This window comes from Phyllobates terribilis, unplaced genomic scaffold (genome assembly GCF_046119375.1).
Source record: "Phyllobates terribilis strain yellow unplaced genomic scaffold, ASM4611937v1 Scaffold_3__8_contigs__length_932513732, whole genome shotgun sequence".
NCBI classification, from domain to species: domain Eukaryota; kingdom Metazoa; phylum Chordata; class Amphibia; order Anura; family Dendrobatidae; genus Phyllobates; species Phyllobates terribilis.
Window position 1 is genome coordinate 906,617,816 of NW_027362763.1, and position 14,350 is coordinate 906,632,165.

Genomic DNA, 14,350 nt, shown 5'->3' on the forward strand with positions numbered 1-14,350 from the left:
TTCTATGAACATATTTTTTGTAAATGTCTAAACCCTTTAATAGTTATTTAACTCCATACTGTATTCTACATCAGGTAATGACACAGAAGGAAGAGTTTTTCTCTGCTTGGAATTCTTGTTTGCATCATGTTGTCACTCTGGCTTTGGCACATATCCATAGAGGTGAGCAAATTATTTTCCCATCTAGATTTTCAGTTAATATGGAAGTGACTCAATGTTTTAGTACAATTCTGTAATATTTCAAAGTTATCTAGTACACTGCTCAAAATAATAAAGGGAACACTCAAATAACACATCTAGATCTGAATGAATGAAATATTCTCATTGAATACTTTGTTCTGTACAAAGTTGAATGTGCTGACAACAAAATCACACAAAAATCATCAATGGAAATCAAATTTATTAACCAATGGAGGCCTGGATTTGGAGTCACCCCCAAAATTAAAGTGGAAAAACACACTACAGGCTGATCCAACTTTGATGTAATGTTCTTAAAACAAGTCAAAATGAGGCTCAGTATTGTGTGTGGCCTCCACGTGCCTGTATGACCTCCCTACAACGCCTGGGCATGCTCCTGATGAGGTTGCGAATGGTCTCCTGTGGGATCTCCTCCCAGACCTGGACTAACGCATCCGCCAACTCCTGGACAGTCTGTGGTGCAGCGCGACGTTGGTGGATGGAGTGAGACATGATGTCCCAGATGTGCTCAATCGGATTCAGGTCTGGGGAACGGGCTGGCCAGTCCAGTGCTTCAATGCCTTTATCTTGCAGGAACTGCTGACACACTCCAGCCACATGAGGTCTGGCATTGTCCTGCATTAGGAGGAACCCAGGGCCAACCACACCAGCATATGGTTTCACAAGGGGTCTGAGGATCTCATCTCGGTACCTAATGGCATTCAGGCTACCTCTGGCGAGCACATGGAGGGCTGTGCGGCCCTCCAAAGAAATTCCACCCCACACTATTACTGACCCACTGCCAAACCGGTCATGCTGAAGGATGTTGCAGGCAGCAGATCGCTCTCCACGGCGTCTCCAGAGTCTGTCACGTCTGTCACATGTGCTCAGTGTGAACCTGCTTTCATCTGTGAAGAGCACAAGGTGCCAGTGGTGACTTTGCCAATCCTGGTGTTCTGTGGCAAATGCCAAGCGTCCTGCACGGTTTTGGGCTGTGAGCACAACCCCCATCTGTGGACGTCGGGCCCTCATACCACCCTCATGGAGTCGGTTTCTAACCGTTTGTGCAGACACATGCACATTTGTGGCCTGCTGGAGGTCATTTTGCAGGGCTCCGGCAGTGCTCCTCCTGTTCCTCCTTGCACAAAGGCGGAGGAAGCGGTCCTGCTGCTGGGTTGTTGCCCGCCTATGGCCCCCACCACTGGTGTACTGGCCTGTCTCCTGGTAGCGCCTCCAGCCACTGGACACTACGCTGACAGACACAGCAAACCTTCTTGCCACAGCTCGCATTGATGTGCCATCCTGGATGATCTGCACTACCTGAGCAACTTCTGTGGGTTGTAGAGTCCATCTCATGCTACCACGAGTGTGAAAGCACAACCAACATTCAAAAGTGACCAAAACATCAGCCAGAAAGCATTGGTACTGAGATGTGGTCTGTGGTCCCCACCTGCAGAACCACTCCATTATTGAGTGTGTCTTGATAATTGCCAATAATTTCCATCTATTGTCTATTCCATTTGCATAACAGCATGTGAAATTGATTGTCAATCAGTGTTGCATCCTAAGTGGACAGTTTGATTTCACAGAAGTTTGATTTACTTGGAGTTATATTCTGTTGTTTAAGTTTTCCCTTTATTTTTTGAGCAGTGTTTATACGGTATATCCCCCTGGCTATAATTTATTTCAGAAAGTTCATAAGTAGGAAGATTTCTGATTCGGGTGCACTGGTGAATTCACCACTTACTACACCACTTATCTTTTTTTCAAGCCTGGAGAAGGAAACAGCAATAATGATGAATAGCTCAGTTGGAAAACCTTCTAAGAAAGGACACTCATCCTCAGGTCTCCCTTTCTTTTTGAAGCAGGAATGAAACAGCCTGCAGTGCTATTCTTGCTCTCAAAAGAAACCGAAATGGATCAAGCCCATTTATAAGTCAATAGCATGTGTCGGAATATCTAGCGTCAAAACTGATTTCTCACTTAAAAACTGAATCCATAACACTTAATTCACCTATACACATTAGACTAATGTTGGCTGAAGCCACCTACATCAAAGGGATTCACCAACAGTCTAACCTGTATGGGGGCCACGGACTATTAATTGTCTCGAGAAATATCAATCTGGGATGTCCGATTTTGAACTGTCGAACATGCTGTCTTCCATTTGGCGAATACTCGGGCTCTTGGCGGAATGAGTGCTCCTGTCTATGGCAGTGCCTGTCAACCATTCAGCTAAACCATCTTTTGGCCAACAGCCATTTAGTGTACACCGGCTTGCGAAAGTATGCACCACCTTGGCTTTTTACCAATTTTGTTACATTACAACCTGTGTTAAAATATTTTTGTAATCCAATTTGTGTGTGATGCATCAGCACTAAATAGTCTAAGTTGGTGAAGTGAGACAAATATAGGCATAAATTTAATTTATGGGATCAAATAACTAAAATTGGCATGTGCATATGTATTCACCCCTTTTGCTATGAAACCCCTAAAAATTTCTGGTGCAAGCAATTAACTTCATAAGTCATATGCTTAGTGAAAGGAAGTCCACCTCTGTGCAATCTAAATGTCACATAGTCTGCCAGTATATGCACACTTTTTCTGAAAGGCCACATTCTGCAACACCATTAAAGAAGTTGTCCACTACTTGGACAACTACTTGTCATAACCCACACTTGGCCCTGATAAAATAAAATAGCTTATACTGTCCTTCTGTACTGGCGCCGTTCCAGCAGAGTCGGCACTCACTGTCTCAGGGCCTCCGTGTGGTTGTTGTAACACGTGAGCCCAGCGCCCAATCAGCGCTGGCATCACTGTCCCCACCTTTTGGACAAATTGAAGATGAAGACGACATCAGAGATCAGCTGCAGCCCAGACTTCCTCTTCATGTTCAATTTGACAGAAGGCGGGGACAGTTCTGATTGGGCGCCAGGCTCACATGTCACAACAACAGCATGGGAGCCCCAGAACTGCGAGTGCCGACATCGCTGAAATGGCGCCGGCACGGGAGGTGAGTGCAACCTTTTTTATTTTATTGGGCCAAACATTTAGATCATGAGGTGGTTATCCTATTAGTGGACAACCCCTGTAAGCAAGAGGTACCACCAACCAAACAACACGAGGAAGACCAAGGAGACCTTCAAACAAGCCAGGGACAAAGTTGTTGAGAAGTACAAGTCAGGGTTGAGTTATTAAAAAAAATATATGTATATATATATATATATATATATATATATATATATATATATATATATATATATACAGTACAGACCAAAAGTTTGGACACACCTTCTAATTTAAAGATTTTTCTGTATTTTCATGACTATGAAAATTGTACATTCACACTGAAGGCATCAAGACTATGAATTAACACATGTGGAATTATATACTTAACAAAAAAGTGTGAAACAACTGAAAATATGTCTTATATTCTAGGTTCTTCAAAGTAGCCACCTTTTGCTTTGATGACTGCTTTGCACACTCTTGGCATTCTCTTGATGAGCTTCAAGAGGTAGTCACTGGAAATGGTCTTCCAACAATCTTGAAGGAGTTCCCAGAGATGCTTAGCACTTGTTGGCCCTTTTGCCTTCACTCTGCGGTCCAGCTCACCCCAAACCATCTCGATTGGGTTCAGGTCTGGTGACTGTGGAGGCCAGGTCATCTGGCGTAGCACCCCATCACTCTCCTTCTTTGTCAAATAGCCCTTACACAGCCTGGAGGTGTGTTTGGGGTTATTGTCCTGTTGAAAAATAAATGATGGTCCAACTAAACGCAAACCGGATGGAATAGCATGCCGCTGCAAGATGCTGTGGTAGCCATGCTGGTTCAGTATGCCTTCAATTCTGAATAAATCCCCACCAGTGTCACCAGCAAAGCACCCACACACCATCACACCTCCTCCTCCATGCTTCACGGTGGGAACCAGGCATGTAGAGTCCATCCGTTCACCTTTTCTGCGTCGCACAAAGACACGGTGGTTGGAACCAAAGATCTCAAATTTGGACTCATCAGACCAAAGCACAGATTTCCACTGGTCTGATGTCCATTCCTTGTGTTCTTTAGCCCAAACAAGTCTCTTCTGCTTGTTGCCTGTCCTTAGCAGTGGTTTCCTAGCAGCTATTTTACCATGAAGGCCTGCTGCACCAAGTCTCCTCTTAACAGTTGTTGAAGAGATGTGTCTGCTGCTAGAACTCTATGTGGCATTGACCTGGTCTCTAATCTGAGCTGCTGTTAACCTGAGATTTCTGAGGCTGGTGACTCGGATAAACTTATCCTCAGAAGCAGAGGTGACTCTTGGTCTTCCTTTCCTGGGGCGGTCCTCATGTGAGCCAGTTTCTTTGTAGCGCTTGATGGTTTTTGCAACTGCACTTGGGGACACTTTCAAAGTTTTCCCAATTTTTCGGACTGACTGACCTTCATTTCTTAAAGTAATCATGGCCACTCGTTTTTCTTTACTTAGAATTTGTATTATGGCAAGAAAAAAGCAGCTATCAGTCTATTCAGTAGGACTATCAGCTGTATCCACCAGACTTCTGCACAACACAACTGATGGTCCCAACCCCATTTATAAGGCAAGAAATCCCACTTATTAAACCTGACAGGGCACACCTGTGAAGTGAAAACCATTTCCGGTGACTACCTCTTGATGCTCATCAAGAGAATGCCAAGAGTGTGCAAAGCAGTCATCAAAGCAAAAGGTGGCTACTTTGAAGAACCTAGAATATAAGACATATTTTCAGTTGTTTCACACTTTTTTGTTAAGTATATAATTCCAGATCTGTTAATTCATAGTTTTGATGCCTTCAGTGTGAATGTACAATTTTCATAGTCATGAAAATACAGAAAAATCTTTAAATGAGAAGGTGTGTCCAAACTTTTGGTCTGTACTGTATATCCCAATCTCTGATGATCCTCCTGAGCACCATCAAATCCATTATCATCAAATGGAAAGAACATGGTAAAACAGCAAACCTGCCAAGAGAGGGCCGCCCACCAAAACTCTCAGCCAGGGCAAATAGGGCATTATTCAGAGAGGCATCACAGATATCAAGGGTAACTCTGAAGGAGCTGCAGAATTCCCAAATATAGAATGGAGTATCTGTCCATGCGACCACAATAAGCCATAGAGGTGGCCTTTATAGAAGAGTGGTCAGAAAAGTCTTTACTTACACACAAAAATTGTAAGGCTCGATTTGAGCAAAAGACATGTGTGAGACTCCCCAAATGTATGGAGGAAGGTGCTGTGGTCAGATGAGACCAATATTGAACTTTCTAGAAACCAAGGTAAAAACTCTCTCTGGCGCCAAACCATGACAAAGAAGATGGATGGTGCAAAATACAGGGATATTATTGAACAAAACCTGTTTCAGTCAGTCAGTGATTTGAAACTGGGACTGGGGTTCATTCACCTTTCAACAAGACAATGACCTAAAGCAGTCTGCTAAAGCAACATTCGAGTGGTTTAAGTAAAGGCCCACAATTAAATCCAATTGAGAATCTGTGGTCAGACTTGAAGATTGCTGTTCACCAGAGGAAACCATCTAAATTGAAGGAGCTGGAGCAGTTTGATGAATGGGCAAAAATCCCAATGGCAAGATGTGGAAAGCTGATAGAGACTTATCCAAAGCGACGTGCAGCTGTAATTGCTGCAAAAGGAGGCTCTACAAAGTGCTGAGTATAGGGGGGTGAATAGTTATGTTCACTGAAGTTTTCAGTTATTTTGTCCTATTTGTTGTCTTCTTCACAATAACGAGATGACTTCTATACAATATAGAAACCATCATGACAACAGGACAGATTCGTGGATAAGCAGAAACAAACTAGGCAGAAATCAGGTTACTGCAGGTAGCAGGTTTATATGAGGTCAGTGGACTTATGAAACACTCTAGCCTGTGAAGGAAATGATGCTTAAAGTGGACATTGTTTGATCTTCTTTAGAGGTAAATGACTTAAAATGTGCATGTATATGATCTGTTGTTAGTTGTAGGTTTGGTTCTTTAAGTCGAGTCAGGTAATAACTCTATACAGATAGTTCCATGACTCAACTCTGGTTCTAAGATGTCTATATGTATCCTTGCGTTTTACATGTATTTTGTGTATTTGTTGTTTTTTTTTTTATGAGATTAAAAAAACATATGAATCATGGGGATAAAAGGAGATCCACAGGCAGCATATATCAGACCGTGGCTACTTGATTTAAGCCACATATGTTTAACACTGAAACTGCGGCATTTCAGAGATAAACATAGTCAATTGGCCACCCAAGACAGCGCCACATGAGAGCTAGTTGGACAGGCCGATCCCCATCAGCTTCTCCCCACCCTCTACTGTGGAGTGATAAGTCTTTCCCTATTCACGCACACAGGGGGAAACCAATCACTCATAAAAAGAAATATAACATATTGGCAAATTATGGATTATAATAGCTGTATTGAATACTTTCTTTATCAAGTGCAACACCAAGAAGAGAAAGTTGTGGAATGATGAAAATCACAGGATGGATAGACATGTTAATAATCTGTAAATGATGGAAAAATGGAAGAAAAAAAAATCAAAACCCCTTGATTTATTCAGTATTGAGCGTGAGCACCATGTGCAGAAATAAGCCCGCTTACACATCTTGGCTGCTATCATTGAGATTATTAATGATTGTCTGAGGAGTGTTCTGCCACACTGAATGCACTTGGTAACACAGATCATAAAAATCCACTGCTGGCAGCTCCCTTTGTAATTGGCAGCAAAAAAAAGTCCAGAAATGCTGCGGAGCATAGTAGCAGGTATAAGCCACACAGGCTGCTCACAGTAGCATGAACAACACAAGCAACATATGACCTGGAATTGTCATGATGAAAAACGACTCCTGTGACACTTTCAGGTTCCCTAGTGAAGGCCCATGTGGCATTGACCATGGCATTGCCCATGTGGTCTCCAGAGCAATCTTTTGCTATACTTGTGTCCAATACAAAAGCAGGACTCAATGCTGAAGAGGATAGACCTCCAGTCCAGCCTCCATTTCCGTCTTGCTCTGCATCATGATAGCCTTTGAGAGCAGTGGTGTGAGGTCAATGGAACATCTGAAGCTGGACACCAATTTAATGTACAGTGTACTCAATAAGCCAACAATCAGAGATGTGGGCAGGGTTATACGCAGCTCAGCATGCCTTCATGTTATGACTTTCATTAGCTATCAAACCCTTTTATGTACAGTACAGACCAAAAGTTTGGACACACCTTCTCATTTAAAGATTTTCTGTATTTTCATGACTATGAAAATTGTACATTCACACTGAAGGCATCAAAACTATGAATTAACAGATGTGGAATTATATACTTAACAAAAAAGTGTGAAACAACTGAAAATATGTCTTATATTCTAGGTTCTTCAAAGTAGCCACCTTTTGCTTTGAGGACTGCTTTGCACACTCTTGGCATTCTCTTGATGAGCTTCAAGAGGCAGCCACCAGAAATGGTTTTCACTTCACAGGTGTGCCCTGTCAGGTTTAATAAGTGGGATTTCTTGCCTTATAAATGGGGTTGGGACCATCAGTTGTGTTGTGCAGAAGTCTGGTGGATACACAGCTGATAGTCCTACTGAATAGACTGTTAGCTGCTTTTTTCTTGCCATAATACAAATTCTAAGTAAGCAAAAACGAGTGGCCAACATTACTTTAAGAAATGAAGGTCAGTCAGTCCGAAAAATTGATGAAACTTTGAAAGTGTCCCCAAGTGCAGTTGCAAAAACCATCAAGCGCTACATAGAAACTGGCTCACAAGAGGAACGCCCCAGGAAAGGAAGACCAAGAGTCACCTCTGCTTCTGAGGATAAGTTTATCCGAGTCACCAGCCTCAGAAATCTCAGGTTAACAGCAGCTCAGATTAGAGACCAGGTCAATGCCACACAGAGTTCTAGCAGCAGACACATCTCTTCAACAACTGTTAAGAGGAGACTTTGTGCAGCAGGCCTTCATGGTAAAATAGCTGCTAGGAAACCACTGCTAAGAACAGGCAACAAGTAGAAGAGACTTGTTTAGACTAAAGAACACAAGGAATGGACATTAGACCAGTGGAAATCTGTGCTTTGGTCTGATGAGTCCAAATTTGAGATCTTTGGTTCCAACCACCGTGTCTTTGTGCGACGCAGAAAAGGTGAACGGATGGACTCTACATGCCTGGTTCCCACCGTGAAGCATGGAGGAGATGGTGTGGGGTGCTTTGCTGGTGACACTGTTGGGGATGAATTCAAAATTGAAGGCATACTGAACCAGCATGGCTACCACAGCATCTTGCAGCGGCATGCTATTCCATCCGGTTTGCGTTTAGTTAGACCATCATTTATTTTTCAACAGGACAATGACCCCAAACACACCTCCAGGCTGTGTAAGAGCTATTTGACCAAGAAGGAGAGTGATGGGGTGCTACGCCAGATTACCTGGCCTCCACAGTCACCAGACCTGAACCCAATCGAGATGGTTTGGGGTGAGCTGGACCGCAGAGTGAAGGCAAAAGGGCCAACAAGTGCTAAGCATCTCTGGGTACCCCTTCAAGATTGTTGGAAGACCATTTCCGGTGACTACCTCTTGAAGCTCATCAAGAGAATGCCAAGAGTGTGCAAAGCAGTCATCAAAGCAAAAGGTGGCTACTTTGAAGAATCTAGAATATAAGACATATTTTCAGTTGTTTCACACTTTTTTGTTAAGTATATAATTCTGCATGTGTTAATTCATAGTTTTGATGCCTTCAGTGTGAATGTACAATTTTCATAGTCATGAAAATACAGAAAAATCTTTAAATGAGAAGGTGTGTCCAAACTTTTGGTCTGTACTGTATGTGTTTAAAGAAATGATGCACAATTGTAATATTTGGATCAGAGGCACTGGGGTATCTACCTTCTTAACCTCTTCAACTAGGGCTGACGTCAGCACCCGGGAAAGTGCCGGGGCCCTGGACCATCAGGGGGGTCCACTCGCCATCGGGGCCCGGGCCTCTCCCCCAAGATCTGTGCAGGACCACTGGCGCTGTTTAATTGCCGTCACTTTACTAGAAATCGTTGTGCTGCTGTATCTGCTAGGAATGACACGCAGGGTCGGCACTGCACCTTTAATTTTGCTTGTGTGTCGCCCCTGCTGTGTCATTACTAGCAGACACGGCCGCTCAGCATACTGCTGGCAGCCATGTCTGGTAAAGTGACAGCAATCAATCAGCGCTGGGGAAGCGGCCCGGGCTCCGACGGCAAGTGGGCCCCCCTGATGATCCAGGGCCATGTCTGTGACTGTGAAAGTGATGACCATCAAACACATGCCAGCAGCCCTACACAACCACATGCAGCAGGAGCTGGATGGGAGACAGGCTGGGGGCAGGTGAGCAAGGCTTGTTGCCAGCTTCCCCAATCCCCATATTAAAAATATTTCTAATGTGTCTCTGTGCGTGTGCGTGTGCGTGTGCATGTATGATGTGAATATCTGTGTATGTCAGTGTGTATGACTGTGTATATATATTTGTCTGTTTTATATGTGTTTTAAGAATGTGTTCAAATATGCATGTATGCCTGTATGTGTATGCATCTGTGTATATGTTTGTGTATGTGCATGTCTGCATATTGTATGTGTGCATATCTGTGTGCATGTGTGTGTGCATGTCTGCATGTGTGCGTATGTCTGCATACTGCGTACTGTGTGTATGTCTGCCTACCGTGTGTGTATGTCTGCCTACTGTGCATGTGTGCATGTCTGCGTACTGTGCGTGTGTGCATGTCTGCATACTGTGCGTGAGTGCTTGTCTGCATACTGTGCGTGTGTGCATGTCTGCGTACTGTGCATGTCTGCGTACTCTGTGTGCATGTCTACATGTATGTGCATGTCTGCATATTGTTTGTGTGTGCATGTCTGCGTACTGTGTGTGTGTGCATGACTGCGTACTGTGTGTGTGCATGTCTGCGTACTGTGTGTGTGCATGTCTGCGTACTGCGTGTGTGCATGTCTGCGTACTGTGTGTGTGCATGTCTGCGTACTGCGTGTGTGTATATGTCTGCGTACTGCGTGTGTGTGCATGTCTGCGTACTGTGTGTGTAGGTCTGCCTACGCTGTGTGTGTGCACATATAGCGTACTCTGTGTGTGTATGCAAGTCTGCGTACCGTGTGTGTGTATATCTGCATACCATGTGTATGTGCATGTTTGCATATTGTATATGTGTGCATGTCCTCATATAGGAAGTATGAGGGGACAGGCTGGGCCCTGTGTTGTATACCTATATTTCTCTGTCGTATTTGTGCATCATGAATTGTGGTATATGTTAAAGGGGCCCATTGGGACTCTTTCACTCGGGGCCCACGAAAACCTGTAGCTGGCCCTGCCTTCACCCCAAAGCCTGTTTTCACCTTCCGGCCAGGCCAAATTTTCCAATTTTGACCAGTGTCACTTTATGAGGTAATAACTCTGGAACGCTTCAACCTATCCCAGTGTTTCTAACATTGTTTTTTCGTGACACATTGTACTTTATGGTAGTGGTAAATTTAGGTCGATATTTTTTGCGTTTATTTGTGAAAATTTGGCAAAAATTTAGAAAATTTCACAATTTTCTAATTTTTTATTTCTATGCCCTTAAACCAGATAGTTATAACATACAAAATAGTTAATAAATAACATTTACCTAATGTCTACTTTACATCAGAATTATTTTTGAAACATCATTTTTTTTTGTTAGGAAGTTGGAAGGGTTAAAAGTTGATCAGCAATTTCTAATTTTTCCCACAAAATTTACAAAACCATTTTTTAGGGACCACATCCCGTTTGAAGTGCTTTGAGGGGACTATGTGTCAGAAAATACCCAAAAGTGACACCATTGTAAAAACTGCACCCCTCAAAGTGCTCAAAACCACATTCAAGATGTTTATTAACCCATCAGATGCTTCACAGGAATTAAAGCAATGTGGAAGAAAAAAATTAAAATTATTAAATTTTCGCACAAAAATGTTGTCTTAGCCCCAAATTTTTCATTTTCACAAGGGTAACAGGAGAAAATGGACACCAACATTTGTTTTGCAATTTCTCCTGAGTACGCCGATACCACATATGTGGGGGAAAACTACCATTTGGGTGCATGGTGGGGCTCGGAAGGGAAGGAGTGACGTTTTGGAACGCAGACTTTGATGGAATGGTCTGCGGGCGTCATGTTGCGTTGGGAGAGCCCCTGGCGTGCCTAAATAGTGGAACCCCCTCACACAAGTGACCCCATTTTGGACACTAGACACCTCAAGGAATTTACCTACAGGTCTGGTGAGCACCTTAAACCCACAAGTGCTTCATAGAATTTGATAACATTGACCATGAAAATGAAAAAATACATTTTTCCCACAAAAATATTGCTTTAACCCCAAATTTTTATATTTACAAGGGTAAACTAGAGAAAACAAATGATACAATTTGTTGCGCTATCTCTCTGGTGTACGCCAGTACACCATATGTAGTTGAAAACTACTTTTGAGGCACAGTACAAAGGTTAGAAGGGAAGGAGCGCCATATTATTTATTCTCGCGTGCTGCGCCAATTCTTTGGAATGCACTACCTAGGACCGTTCGATTAATTCCCAATACCCACAGTTTCAAGCGGACCCTAAAAACCCATTTCTTTAGACTGGTGTATCGCGTCCACACACTATCTGTCCGTCCCAGTTTTCCCCCATATTAAAATCTTCTTCAATTTCAGGTTCATATCAACCATGCACTTAATAGCCTCGGCCAGGACTGTACACATACTGGCAGGTGACCAGTCCATGTATTATTATTTATCCTATTTAGTATATCCAGTCTGCATTATACAATATATGTACATTCTACCTTTTGTGTTTCCCCCATTTCCTCATAGACTGTACGCTTGCGAGCAGGACCCTTACTCCTTTCGATATGAGATATGCTTATTCTGTATTGTCTGTATAAGTCCCCCCGAAAATTTGTAAAGTGCTGCGGAATATGTTGGCGCTATAAAAATAAAAATTATTATTATTATATTATAGTGTAGATTTTGCTGTTATGGTTTGTGGGTGCCATGTCACATTGGCAAAGCCCCTGAGGTGCCAGAACAGCAGAACCCTCCCAAAAGTGACCCCATTTTGCAAAGTACTCTCCTCAATTCACGTAAAAGTGCATATTGACAACATAGGTGTGCAACAGAACATTATACCATTGGGCGGTGAAGAAAAAAATAATTACATTATTACCACAAATTTGTGTTAGCCCCAAATTTTAAATTTTCACACAGAGAAATCAGTGAAAATTACACCAAAATTTGTTACACACTTTCTGATGAACGTGGTAACTCCCCATATGTGTCTGTACTGTACTGCATAGCCACATGGCGAGACTGGAACGAAAAGAGCTCTATTTGACTTTTTGAGCAGAGATTTTCCTAGAACAGTTTGTCCCTAAGTTCCAGAACAGCAGAATCACCCCTCATATGACCCCATTTTGAAAACTTCAGCCCTCTGGGAATTTAAATACAGGTATAGTGACAATTTTAACTCCATGTTTGTTTACCAGAAACAAACCGCAATGGATGTTGCTGAGTGAAAATTGCAAAATCTGCCGCTGTAGTGCGCAGTACATTATAGTGCCCATGCATTCTAACCAGCTCGTGCTTCTGGGGAAATGCACTCGTAAATGAGGCGGACCCTCTTCAGTACAGTACTGACAAACGTGTACTCTAAATGTTGTTTAGGCACACTGAGACTCAGAATGGAGAGGGGCATTTGGATTTGAGAGAGCAGAATTTGATGGATTTCTTTTGCTTTTCCAGAGCCTTTGTGTTATTGGTAATGTGAAAGCCCCCTATATTTTCATTAACAGGTGATGGACCTGAGTGGGGCTTGCTTTTTTGTGGATTGAGTTTAGGCTTTTAGTGGGAACATTTTACATAACATTTTGGATCGTATTTATCCTTCTCTCCTCACTGCGCACTTAAATCGGGGTTTCCAGCTAAATCTCAGAATTACGTGATTAAGATGAAACCCCATTCGATCCAATCACTATAATGAGGCATCAGAGTTACTCTGGACTCCATATGGCCTCTGTTCAGTGTTTTCCTTCTTTTCAGAGGTGCACAAAACAGTGGTCGATCTCATCAGTAGCAGCTGCCATCTCCTCTCTCAGTAATGGGGGAAGTCTGTCTTCACTGAATACAGATTTTACCTCAGAATTGCGAATTTTGATAATGACTGATCAATTCTGGCAGAGAAAGAAGCAGATTTCTCTAATAAGATATATTACAAAGTTGCTTATTTTCATGTGTACAATTGATTATTAAAATAAAAATTATAAAGACTTTAACCCCTTTAAGGTAGAAGTCTAGGATCTAACATATCCTTAGGTATTTTAGAAATATTTATTTTTCTGTGGTATAATGATCCTTGACCCTACCCTATAATGTAATTTCCTTTTCCTGTGTTATGGTGTATACAATTTCCTGATGTTTGTTAATGTGATATGGTCTGAGGAAGGCCGTGGCCTAGTGCCGAAATTCAAAGCCTATTTTATCCTGAATAAACTTGTTACTTCCATTTCTGCCTATCTTTACTTCTTTAGAAAACAGCAGCGCCATTGGTTCCGTCCTTTTTTAATCAATTTAATATGCATCTTAGAAATGTTAAAGCATCATCTGAGCTAAGACATTAAGTTACAGGGTCTCGGCCTGCTGATGGAACTTATTAAACAAATGAGGTAAAGGACGAGCAGATGACATAGATATATACCTGTATATGTAATTTGTGGGAGGAATCACCCACATAGTAGTAAATGATCAGTAATCGTATTGAAATGTATGTCTGCCGGATCAATTGGATAGACCAATCAGAAAGGACCCACACCAATAAGCAAAGAATCGATAAATTGGTCTGAACAGGATATAGTTTAAAATACCTTTATTCATTCAAGTGGGTATGTGGTGGCAAAAGAGAGCGCGCACCGCACATACAAAATATAAAATCTAGACAATACAGGGATATGTACAGGATAAAAATCTGCTATAGGTCCGACAACCTTACGTAGAATGAACACCGATATAGTAAATGATCAAGGGTGATCTACCACCACCTTGGGTAATACTGGCTCAGAGAAACAGTGAAACCCCATATGGGTATAACACAACCAGGTAGAACATAAAGTGCAAGTAGTGCTGGGAAAGA

General features: G+C 42.4%; 1 protein-coding gene across 2 annotated transcripts in view; it reads left to right on the top strand.

The window, feature by feature from the left end:
* ACOXL (acyl-CoA oxidase like) overlaps window positions 1-14,350 on the top strand; it is a 612,189-nt gene that overhangs the window by 444,049 nt on the left and 153,790 nt on the right. For both annotated transcript variants that reach the window (XM_073672763.1, XM_073672762.1), the window contains exon 16: window positions 75-162. In XM_073672763.1, coding sequence (XP_073528864.1) covers window positions 75-162 — 88 coding nt within the window. The remainder of the gene's footprint in view (window positions 1-74; window positions 163-14,350) is intronic.